Here is a 12,787-nt window from a genome sequence, read left to right as displayed (position 1 = left end):
AGATTGGCCCAATGCCATATCTGTCAGGAATTTACTGCATGAACCTAATTGCGTAAATGGTTGATATTCCTTGGATCTGCACTGAGTTGTCATTTTACTGCTTAATTATACATACTAATCTGAGATAATGGCAGTTAACATTTTCCCTTTCATAAAACATTAACTACCTTATACCATTTTAATTTTAAATATTCAGAAAAAAGTGTGCAGTGACTGTCAAGATAAGCTAGATTTTATTGTTCTTAAAACCACAATATCATCACTCCTTGATTAGCACAGAAACTATTTCTTGTTATCAACTGTTGCTATAAATCTGTTTCAGTATCACTGCTTAAGCAATTAAAAGTTAGAATTCACAATTCAAAATTTTAATATGATCTATGCACGTATTCAGAATAGGCACTCTGATCAGTATTTTCAGACAGCTTTCTTAGGAGGCTCCTCTATAAACACTTTAGTCTGATTTTTTTTTTTTTTTTTTTTTAATGTGAGCATGTTGCACTAACACTTTGAGACAGAGAATCAAGATCGAGGTTCTCAAAACAAGAGTCCAGTTCTGACATTAGTTAACAGCCATGGCTTCCCAGCCAGCCTACCATACCTTACAGCCAAATTTAGGAGAGAGTCCCCAGTGATTTTCTTCACAGAGTTCACATTTTGGTCCCCGAGTGTGAGGGGGACAAATGCATTGGCCAGAATCAGCATCACAGTTGTTCTGAGTATGAGCACAGTCACAGGCTGCAAGAGAAACAGGGCTCAATTAACATCACTCTTGCATTAGTTACAGAGAAGAAACTGCAAGTCCACTAATAGTCTTACTTTTCTTAATTATGCAGTACAGTTTATCCATTCCACTATCCCTGCCATCTCTAATCACTGAGAAACAAATTATGACCACAGTGACAATGAATCTTTTTATTGAAAGTCCACTGTTGCATCTTGACATAGCCTGTTCGGTGGTTTAAAAAGCAGTGCTTCATTTTCACAGGGGAACCAACAAAGCCAAACAAAATTATGGTGGAAAAGACTAAATTTGTAGGAAAAAAATTCTAGTACAGAGGATACAAAACTCAGCAGAAGATATGATAATGTTCTCAAGCAGGTGAAAAATAAATCTCAGGAATTAGTACTTTGCAATAACTGCTCAGCAAACAATATAGATGGGTAACTTTTTATAACTGCTGCAGGAAGCATTTGTCTATTTAAGAAATGCAATACTATTCTTGCTAAAAAGCAAAAGTTCAGAAAACTGTTTTTATTAACATTGACAAAATTTTTGAGACTGAAACAGTTAAACATACCTAAAGGATCTTTGATTCTCAGTAAAGACACGGTATGTATGTTCCAAAACATAATCCTGTCACATAATCTTACTGTAGATTTCATATTACTATACTATTTGAGGCATGAAAAAATGTTTCTGTCCGTTTGGAGAAAAGTAGGCATTCCTTTAGCTATATTGTGTTGAAAAGGGCATCTTCTTAACATGATAAATTAGGGGTTTTTATGGCATGTTCTCTGTTTGGATTAACATTTTCCTCTGTATCTAAAAATTGTACACACTCAGGTGATGATAGGAAAATAGATTCAATGACATCTTAAAGTATAAAATATATTTAAGAATTAAATGAAAAAAACAAGGTACAAATCTGTTAAGAGTTGTAGCTCTTAACTTTTACGACTGCAGGAAAAAAAAGAAGTTTCTATTCTCTGAAGGACTGAAGGGTTTTGTAAAGGAAGAGACAAAGATGATATTTAGGATGTAATATTCCTCCTATGCAACCTTCATGAGTTGCTATTTCATTGTCACCACCCTTTTACAAGGAACCACACAATAAGCAATCAAAGGTCTTGTTCAATAGCTTAATCAAAGTATCAGGAGACAATTCTACAGATTTTTCCACATAGTCAATCAAAACAACTGACAGTCAATCAAAACAACTGACCTTTGCCAGAGTTAAATACAAATATATCGCTGAAAGAAATTCCAGACAAACCCTGTAAGAATCACGGATTAGAGCTTACGTGTGCAGCCACCATCCTGGAAGGCATGAAAGCCATGAGCACAATGATCACACTTCTCTCCAGCCACTCCTGGTACACAGTGACACTGCCCCTGGTCATCACAGTTCTCAGAGACTGAGCCAAACTGGCTGCAGTTGCAGGGAACACAGCCAAGCCCAGTAAGCAGGCCATAATAACCATTCTGTTGGACAGGAAGTAAATACATGTTGAGCGATATTTCCTAGATTTTTTGAAAGCAATATGATGTACACTCTTATTTTCTCTTGTTTACTTTCCCTGCTGTCTGACCCACATGAGTATTGGTCAGTACTGTGTGACTGCTGTGGGAAGACTCTGGCTTTATCTCTTCACTGTTCCCACCCATATGCAAGTACACATTAGGGTGCAAAAGTGACACTGAAATGCTCTCATGGCCATCTAATCTTGTCAGTGAGACTTTGTTTTAAAGTCAGGGGTTATTTTAATGTAAAGACTTTCATGATGTGAGGGTGGGCTGTGCTGCTCAGGTACAGATTTCTCTGAATGTGAATGGAAGACCAGAAGAGAGCAGGTCAGTGACCTGGTGCATGCAGACTGACGGGCATTCAGCTGGGCTGGCACGAGGGCAGTGACAGGGCACAGATTTCCTGCTCTGGTCTTTGAGGCAGTTCTACGCTTAGCAAAGGCTGGAAACTGCTGGTTTGTACCAACATTGAATGTCTACTTGTTCTTTCAACAGGCCTGTCTTTTAGCCGATTGCCTTTTTGGTGTTCAGCTATGATATGCTTATTCTCACCAACCACATTCTTCAGATATTCCCACTCAGACTTCACTTTGCAGAAGCACAGCACTAAGATCCCTTCAGGTCTGTTACCAATGTTCGGTTTGGTTTTTTTTGTAAGCCAACACAACTGCACGCCATCAGTCAGCACAGCACTAGCCTGAACAGCCCTGTGTAGAAGGGTGCTGAGTTAACTACATAGCTCCACATCTGCAGAGAGCACAGGCAGAGCAATTTGCAACCGCAAAAGCCTATGCAGACAAACCTTTGGTCTCTGCTCCAGCAACAGGTCCCCTCTCCCCTGAACACAGCTGCTGCTATTCTCTGTATCTGTTCTAAACAACACCTACAGATAAACAGGAAGACCAAGATACAAGAAAATGCAGATATTGGAAACAGGCATATATTTGCTTACCAAGCACTTATCACATCTTTCTCCAATCACATTTGCTTTGCAGTGACAAAAGCCTGTCTCGTGATGACAGGTACTGGACAGGGAACCATTCACATGGCACTCACAGGCTTATGTTTAGACAAAAAGAAATCAAAATATTAATGTCTACCCAATATGCATTCTTTATTATACAGAATTCCAAATTTGGCATAAATGTATGTTTCACCTGTTTATATACCATTGATCTTACTATACTACAGTAATACCTGTACTATACATTTGGGCTACAAGATTTAAAGAACACCTCTGTGAACAAATATGTTTGAGAAGTTTGTTTCTTCCAGCCCCATATTTAACATGTGTAAGTAGGAAATGTCTATAGCAGGTCATTGAAGGAATAGTATTAAGCAAGCAAGCTGATCAGTTTCAGGAATATGAAGTGTCAGACTCCAGCATAATAAATTCCTTCCTCAGGCTAAATCAGCCACATAGTTTTCAACCTGTACTTGTGAAATCACAACTTGAAGGTTAACTTTTTCGGCAAAGGTGAGTATCTCACTATCCATTCCGCTACATGCACACCACATTTTTCTGTCCTTTACATTTTGAGAGTAATAATAATAGCTTACCATGACAGCTTTTCTCAGTCACTGCATCCCCATAATACCCATCAGCACACTTTTCACAGTGGTGTCCTGCTGTGTTCCCCAGACATTTCAGGCATTGTCCTGTGAAGGTATCACAGTGGCCATCTTCTTGTGGGTTTACATTGCCATTGCATTCACAAGGAGCACAGGATTGTCCAGGCACGAGTGGATTTCCATAGTAACCATTAGCACACCTGCACCAGAGATGAAAAACTATCAGCCGGAAAGTGGCCATGTCAAACACTATCTCCACTCAAGGGAGTATCGCCTATTAAATTTTTATCTAAAGTGCCTCTGTATTACAAGCAAAGACAAAATGGGAAGGAAAATTTTATTAGGAATGTTCCGTACATGTGGTACGAACAATTCAAGGCAGGTAGGATGATGAACAGTTAGTGATGAAAATGATACGGATATTTTACCCAAAGCTAATGTACATACCTTTCACACTGAGAACCAGTATAGCCTGGAAGACATTTGTCACAGAGAATTCCACCTCCTTCACTCAGCTGGCAAGTAGGACTGAAACTATCAACAACATTTATAGCAGTCAGCATCAATACACAGAATCACAAGACTTCTATGAACATTCAATATTCATCCTTCAAGTCCATGCACCTATCTATATAACCATGTAACTGCAAGTTTTCTAGATTAACAATGCCTTAAACATTACAAAATGTCAAAATAAAGTCATCATTTTCAAAACCTCTTCTTGAGGTTTTTTCTTTTAAAGGAAAGGAAGATTTTGAAACTTTCTAAAAACCTGGCCCTCTTTCTAGCAAATCTGTCCAATTTTTGTGGCAAGCTCCTGTTTTTGACATGCAACACTTCTGACCTTCTGTTGTTTTCTGAAACAACATGAAAGATAACAGTATTTTTTCTGCCAAGTTCAAGGACAGGATGAAGTGTTATTTACCCTTCATGTACAAACTCCACCAGTTCACTCAGCATGTCTATACATTTGTGTACCTGGAAAAATAGCTTTGAGATACACTCAAATGAAGAGGAAGAAAAAAAAGGTCCTTCTCTCTCTCCTTCATATTTCACGTATTTTCTTAATCTCAACTTTCTGATTTTGCTGAAGATGCAAAAGAAATCTCACATAAGCAGCTTACTTGTTTGCAGCAGAACTCAGAGGACATGCACAGGGCTGGCAGTCCTCAGAAGTTCCTTGAGATGGATTTCCATAGAAGCCAGGCAAGCACTGATCACAGAAAGGTCCTGTCGTGTTGTGCTGACAAGCCTGTGAGACACGGAAAAAAAATCTTTTCAGATCTACTGTTGATGGCTTTTCAGCACCTGAGGGATCCCTGCAGGAGTCTGCATGCAGAATAACATCCAAAGAGACAGCCATGAAGAACACAGTACAACTTTGAAAACAAGTGTGGTTTTTTTCTGAGTTGTAACAAATCTTAATTGTTTCTTTCCTACATTTTAGAACATGCTTTAGACCACGAAACCAGCCATATAACCTATTCACAAACTTAAACATATTTTGCATATTGCACACATTTGCAGTAACAAATTTCTTATACATTTCTTACTGGCACTTAACCATTGTATTTCTGTGACCTTTAAATTTCAGAAGAGATCTGACAGCTAAATTCTCTCTTCAGAAGGTAATGTGTAATTTCCACTGATGTCAGTCATGGAAGATGTACATATATCTGAAAACAGATATTCACCCAAAACACTGCTTAATTTTATTCCTTTCAGGAGGAGTTTTATTATCACCTGCAGCAAGCAGAATTAAGATTTTTATCAGCCAGTATACGGTGACACTTTTATTTCAGTTCTGACTATTCCCCACTTGAGATGACAAACTGAAACAAACTCTTTGTTGGAGAACACTTTAATGGAGGCCCCAAACATATTCTTAAGTAAACAATGAAAAACAAGAAAAAATAAACACTTGGTACCCACAGCTTGAAATTTACGTACACTGTGAACTTGTCTCCCACAGCCAAAATGCTCTCTTAATTCCTAAACAGATGCTTAAAACACAAACACTTTGAAGGATGACTTACAAAGCAAACACCATGAATATCACACTCAGTTGCATGCCCATTGCATTTGCAGGGTTGACAAATACCTCCAAAGAGTATCCCATCCACACGGTAGTACCCAGGGAGACAGGACTGAAAAGAAACGAGGGGAGTGGGGGGAAAAAAAAAGCAGTAGCATCATTCATGTTAAAAGCACACATCAAAACATTTTCAAAGAGCCCATTTCTGACCACTCACCATCTGACTCCTTCACATTGTGGCAACTGAATACTCTTTCAACCCTATTGATGTCACTGTAGCTCTTTTCTGGTATGTTGTGTTTTTTTGGTTTTTTTTACTTGCACTGGATAAAGAGGATAAGAATTAACTCCATGAAACTTTGATTCAACCATTTGTCCCCTGGAGGTACATAAGTTAAGTTTTGTGCCGTTGAATATGTGAAGTTCTTTATTGTGGGACAATAAAAAACAGATGTTCTATCTCCTCTGCAGAATTGTTAATGATGCTATGGCACAAGGCTTCATACTGAAATTATTTGTCAAAATAATTCCTGCTATTCTGCAGATGATGCTCTGCCTCCCTAATCTCCTATCCACAGACATATAAGACACCACCTTGTGCAACACAAATACTAGCATTTCTGCCTGCTAAGATTCGTTATTGCCTCCATAAACCTAATGACATAAAACAGAAATAAACTCTACACGATTCAGATCCAGGAAAACTGCTATTAATGAGTAAGGTAAGCTCCAAACAGCTTCACAGAGCTTTTACAACTGCTCCCTCTGCAACACTGATATTCTAAATTGTATCATAATCTTTTAGTATCACCAAATAGAATTAAAGAAATAAGTTTAAAATCCCATTTAGTTTATCTGGAAGAAGATATCTGCACCATTGTGTACAGTGCAGTAGGTAGCATTTCACCACAAAACATACACTTTATGGCAGTATAATTAAAAGTAGCCTGCCTTTAAAACCTAGATCATTTCAGGTAGGAGATAATTTTAGACACATAAAACACTCTGGCAGTTTACCTCACAGGATATTCCTGTGTAACCTTGAGGACATTCACAGAATTCCACATCTGGTGCTGAAGATAGATCTATAACATTTGCACTTGCAGTATCCAGGGTCACGGAGTCCAGCCTAGAATCAAGCATGAAAAACATCACATCATCTCTTTCCCCAAAACTGATTTTGAACAGGATAGTTTGCTTCTAGGGGAGTCACACTGCTCAGTGCTGCTCCCGGCAGTGAGAGCTGAGAAACAGGCACAAATCTCTGCTGTAAAAAGACTATAATCATTGTCTTATCACTGCATTTGCAATTCCGGGAGTAGATGTGCACTGCTCCTGTTATCATTATCGTTACTAACATTGTCTCTTCTCCCACGGTGAGGTTTAAACAAAAGCTTCCCCTTCTGTCATGGTATTAGAGGTATATCAAAATGCTTTATTCCTGTATATCTTGGAGAACAGGTAAAACAGAGATCTTTAAGGAATGATGCAGATACTGCTAATGCTGAGTAAAGGCTATGAAATAACCAGTTAATCCATTCCAGCCCAATTTTCCTATTAAGCACTCCCTTAGAGTTGAGCGTCAGTGACATCTACAAAGACATATTAAAAGAAACTACAGCCAACGTCTTTACTGGCAGATTTACAATAGTCAGTGATGGATTAACTTGCCACATACCAAAATAAACATACTGTTGAGAGTTTCAAAGGTATTTCGCTCTAACAAAGCTGCCATTGTAATAAGGCTTTTGTGCACTATTCCTTTAAAGCAGAAAACAATGTTTCTGCTATCAGATACCTTTAAAAGAACCAAATGCCGCTTTCCACACATTCCACGTTAGTGAGTTTGGGGAACAAGATCAGTCTTGAGAAAATCCAATTAAAAAATGTTTTCTTCTAGAAATTACTAACATAAAACTTTAGGAATACCACCACAATGAGTAGTGTTTCATATGCACAAAAATAACACAAATATATAGATTAGCTTGCATATTTTCCCTCTCTTACCTGTACACGGCTTTTTTGGCAATGTTGTAGTTCGCCCTGATCAGAAGATGGGTCACGTTTACCAGAACAGTCATCAACCTTTCCCGGTCTATAGCTTTTTTTGTATTGAAGTCTATGAAATTCTCTGATACGAATCTCACTGCATTAGAGTATTCCTCATACGGTTGTAATGACAAGCCCGCTGCTCTTGTACTCAAAATCTGCCCATTACCCTGAAATTGAAAGTAAGAAAATATTTTTCATACTTGCATGCAAATTTTATTAAGCAATTACATTTAGTGTCAGATACACATCCAGATAACACAGCAAAGAAGCAATCCAACTAGATTTTGTGCACTAGAAAACAAATAAGTAAAAGGTCTGCATTTTCCGTGGCTTCAGAAGACCATTCTCTTTCAGTTCAGAGACTCGAGAAATATCAGATGATCTTTTGGAAAAAGAATCAATTTAAATTTCAAAAATCAAACTCCCCTACAAAACAGAATATCTTTTCTCATTCGTTTTACTGCTAAATACATTTTACAAAATAACATCTTCTTTTGGAGGTGCCCAGATTCAATATAGAGCCTTACTTTTTAACTGCAACTTAAATCTAGAAAAGTAAGCAATAAGCAAGAACGCTATAGAAATATTGTTTTATTTTCCCTTTTATAAACCCTTCATATATTCCTCATAATGTCTGAAGACTAACAAGTTGGGAAAAAAAATCCACCTGAATGATGACATCCACACTCGATATTATATCACTGTCCACACTCTCCATTGGAATGTCATAAGATACCGTATACTTCAAGTCTCCACCAAAAGCTGTGAGCTGAAATAACAAAATACAAAGTCTTAACAACACGAGAACCTCCAGCCAACACAAATAAGTGACATGGGACAGTGCAATGTCCAAATTATAGGAATAGATGGGCTTACAAATATCTCTTTCCAGGGAAAATTTAACATGCTGTATGTACCAGCACAGAGACAAGCTCTGGCTTGCTGCTGTGCAGGTGGGGAAAGTCAGGTGAAAGCTCTACAAACAATTCAGATAAGTGCCCTCCTTCAGTGAAACACCTACAGGACTTCCAACAAACAGCATAGGTTTACACTACCCTCCCAGCCAAGGGGCACAGCATGTCAGAGTTCATCACGTTCTGTATTCCACCTTTCAGGCTCCTTAGCCTCACCACTGCTGCTGACTACTTCAAAGTTAAACAGTAGTACCAACAGATCTATATTAAATGGATAAGAGATCAGAATTTGAGAGAGCATTGCCCTGTGCAAAACTACTCCTTCATGTTACACTTCTGAGACCTGTGTTCATCTACTGTGCCACTGTACTAAGCAACACGGCTGCATGTGCAAAGAGACTGGACCAAAAATAATTAAACGAGTGAGGCGGCAAGGTCCCCATTACTCAGCACTGGTGAGGCCACAGCTGGAGTTCTGAGTCCAGTTCTGGGCTTCCAAGTACAAGAGAGAGATGGACATAGCGGGAAGAATCCAGCAAAGGGCCGCTAAGATGATTAAGAGCCTGGAGCATCTTTCGTATGAGAAAAGACAGAGTATCAGGACTGTCCAGCATAGAGAAGGCGCTGGGGGATCTCAAATAGACATAAGTATCTGAAGGGAGGGTGCAAGAAGGACAGAGTCAGGCTATTTTCAGTGGAGCCCTGTGACAGGAGCAGAGGCAATGGGCACAACTTGAAACACAGAGGGTTCCTTTTAAACATCAGGAAACACTTTAAAGTCAGGGCAACCAAAGTACTGGCACAGGTTTCCCAGGGAGGCTGTGGAGTCTCCACCCTTGGAACTATTCAGAAGCAGCTCTCTGGACATGGTGCTGGGCAACCAGCTTTAGGTGGCCCCGCATGAGCAGGGAAGTTGGGAAAGATGACCTCCACAGGGCCCTTCCAATTGCAACTATTCTGTGATTCCATTGCAAAAAAATGGGAGACCCAGAACTTTAGGTAGTAACCAGGGCAAAAGTTAAACACTAGTTGGTTGGAAACTAATAAATGTGAAATGGGAGTGGCCAAGAGGAAGGTAAAAGGAATTTAATGGTCCTATCTACTGTATTGGAGAAGATGTGAAGGGTTTAAGTTTTGGGACAGGAGCAAACAGTATGGGGAATGTGAGCATTTAAGTTAGTAACACTGAAGAGAAAAAAAAGAGAGATTATATTGTGTCAAAGACAGAGACAGTTACAGGGAGATGAATGAGCACGAAGTGCAAGAAGAGAGTACTGGGAATGTCTTACCAAGGACACAGTGAATTGAAGAGCAGAGATAGATTGAGAAGTCTGGTAATATTGGGGTTTATGTGTAATTTTTAATTACAGAAACTATCTACTTAGAGCAATATGGTATGACTCTAGCTGAGAACTTACTTTATTTCCCAGATATGGCTCAGGCGCTGACCAGTAATAAGTATGTTTCAGTACTTTCACAGCCTCAGTGTTGTTAATACTTATTTGATGGGGTCCATCAAATTGGCTTCGCTGAGGCTGCACGCTCTTTGCATTATACAGATCAGTAACAAGCCATCCCGTCATGTCTGATATCTGTAAGACAGAATAGCAATATTAACGGAGTCAGGCTTTGTGTCACTGAGAAAGCGCCCACTAAACTTAACCCCTCCACAGATGTTCACTCAAGCTGGTGGATCTAGAACGCTTTCATTAACCCAGTCTGACAACAAATACATGCAAATATGCCACTTCAGAATAGGGTTGTCTCTACCTCTCTATTAGGCAGGAACAAAAATATCATGAGTGTGATTTTCACCCTCTCGATAAAATTAACATTATACCTATGTAATTCCCTCAGATGGAATTACAGGACTTCAAGGGCTTTGAGGTCTATTGTCTCCATTTATAGGTGGGCCTGAGTTGGAGGAAAGTTAAATTCAGAGTCTCAGAAGAGGGAGCAAGACAAGAGGACTTCGTTCTTATCGCTGAAAGTTTTATATAAGCATCTTAGAATTTCAGTTAATTTGATGTGTTTTCCTCTCTATTGGCACACAGAATGGGACTAAAGTGTGACTAGCTCTACAAAGATATGAAAAGAATTTGGTGGAAAAATAGTGTCCCCGAAGCCCTCTAAGAAATATCTATTCAGAAGACAGTGGTATTTATAAACACTCTTTTCTACAAAATAATATTGGAAATATTGCCAGAGGTCACTCTATCCTTGCTGAACAGATATGAGAGCAAGGAAACAGGTTTGGATTCCTCTCTTCAATATGCTAAGAAACTTTTAACAGCCCAAGATCAGATTAAAAAAAAAAAAAAACGCACAGGAAAAATACTTTTATCACAGCCTCCACTACCCAATGCTTCTGGTATTACTGCAAGCCAGTGGGGCCAAAGCCTGCACTGAGGTGATACACTGACTACCTCAGAGCTGCAGAACAATACTGAAAATCCATTCCTCTGTAAGGAGAGACATGCCAGAATTTGGAGTTAACTTGGGCGCATGTCAAAGAGAAATATAGTACATTTTGCAGCTGCCTGAGGGAAGAATATTAGGTCACGGACATAACATATAAATACCTGACTGATGGGCCATGTTAGGCTGTCACAGACGTCAGAAACCCCAAAGCAGAAACACTCTGTGCAGCCCTGAGGATTTCTTTCTTGCAAATTGTAGAATCCCGGTTTACAGAGATCACAGTTTTCACCTTCTACATTTTCCTGTAAATGGCACGCAACATTTGTTTAGCATCAGCCTTATTATGGTAACAAATACAGTGGATTAGACAGGATTTAGGCATAACAGCATTCAGAAGGTTATAAAAGAAAACAGACTTCAGCACAGCAGGATTACTGAATAAGACTCTGATCTTAAAACTAAAACCGATTGGAAAAATTCATCAGAATTTGCCAGTTCATCAAAATCTAAACATGCCCTGGCAAGGGCCCTATTGCGGTGAAATTTCAGCACATGGGCAGAGTTTGAAAAGCTTCTGCCAGCTTGCCAGTCTGTTTCTTTCATAGCTTGAATTTGTAGATTGCTCCGGACAAAAGTTGCCATATTTACTGAATCCAGATAGTCTACATACAGCATAGCTCACTTCCAGGCCAGGCTCCCAGAGCTACCACAACCAGCTTCAAGGCAACAGTTCCTCAACCATCTGTTAATATTTATACTGTAATCCAGACCACTGCTGCCACTTCTTTCTGGAGGAACACCACACATACTTATGCTAGCTGGCAGCTCTTCGTCCTAATATGCTCTGGCTAAGGGCCAGAAACTCCTACTCCAAAAATAGAGATGCTCCACTCCTTTAGCTCTTATCTCTGGCCTTCTGCCTCCTTACCATGCAAACTGGGTAGCTCAGAGCATACTGCTACATACCTCTTTCAATGTAGAAGTTACAGGGAAAAAAAAAAATCCAAACCAGCATACCCAATTTTTTTCTTGTAAAATCTGTACAGACAATATGTAGTTAGTTATTCAAAAAGTTTAGACAATTGCTGCTGACAAGCAAACCAGTAGAGAAAATGTTCGGTAAATGCCCACAAAGCCACGTACATAGATCTCCATGGGTATTTCTACACAGTAAGATACAGAACGTTTCCCACTGCCAAGGACAAGTCTCTATTCATGTCCCAGCTTCATATCAGGACGAGACCTGGACACACATCACTCCTCCATCTCAACCTTTGGTTTCCACTATGGAACAACTTCGCTACAAATGTGAAGATAACTTTACAGAGCTCTCCCTGATAAACAGGGTTCAGAGACCAGGACTGTAGGGCATATATTGAAGCACACCTGTCATGCTATTTTGAGGAGGCCTGTATGAGTTCTGCATTGCAATTTGAAATGCAAAGCCTGTGGACCAAATTCGGCTTTCAATAGTTACCAGAGTAACTTCAGCCAAAAGAATCACTCTAGATTCCAGACTTACATCAGATTTAGTCTGATGGAGCA

General features: G+C 39.3%; 1 protein-coding gene across 1 annotated transcript in view; it reads right to left on the bottom strand.

The window, feature by feature from the left end:
• LAMA1 (laminin subunit alpha 1) overlaps positions 1-12,787 on the bottom strand; it is a 104,354-nt gene that overhangs the window by 47,978 nt on the left and 43,589 nt on the right. The window contains exons 11-22 of the mRNA XM_065627943.1: positions 11,404-11,544; positions 10,240-10,413; positions 8,575-8,676; positions 7,863-8,074; positions 6,873-6,984; positions 5,857-5,967; positions 4,945-5,072; positions 4,268-4,354; positions 3,809-4,020; positions 3,201-3,307; positions 2,026-2,206; positions 602-738 (exon numbers count right to left, since the gene is read on the bottom strand). Of these exons, the coding sequence (XP_065484015.1) occupies positions 602-738; positions 2,026-2,206; positions 3,201-3,307; positions 3,809-4,020; positions 4,268-4,354; positions 4,945-5,072; positions 5,857-5,967; positions 6,873-6,984; positions 7,863-8,074; positions 8,575-8,676; positions 10,240-10,413; positions 11,404-11,544 (1,704 nt within the window). The remainder of the gene's footprint in view (positions 1-601; positions 739-2,025; positions 2,207-3,200; positions 3,308-3,808; positions 4,021-4,267; positions 4,355-4,944; positions 5,073-5,856; positions 5,968-6,872; positions 6,985-7,862; positions 8,075-8,574; positions 8,677-10,239; positions 10,414-11,403; positions 11,545-12,787) is intronic.

This window comes from Caloenas nicobarica, chromosome 2, assembly GCF_036013445.1.
Source record: "Caloenas nicobarica isolate bCalNic1 chromosome 2, bCalNic1.hap1, whole genome shotgun sequence".
NCBI lineage: Eukaryota > Metazoa > Chordata > Aves > Columbiformes > Columbidae > Caloenas > Caloenas nicobarica.
This window is presented reverse-complemented; position numbering and strand designations above follow the sequence as displayed.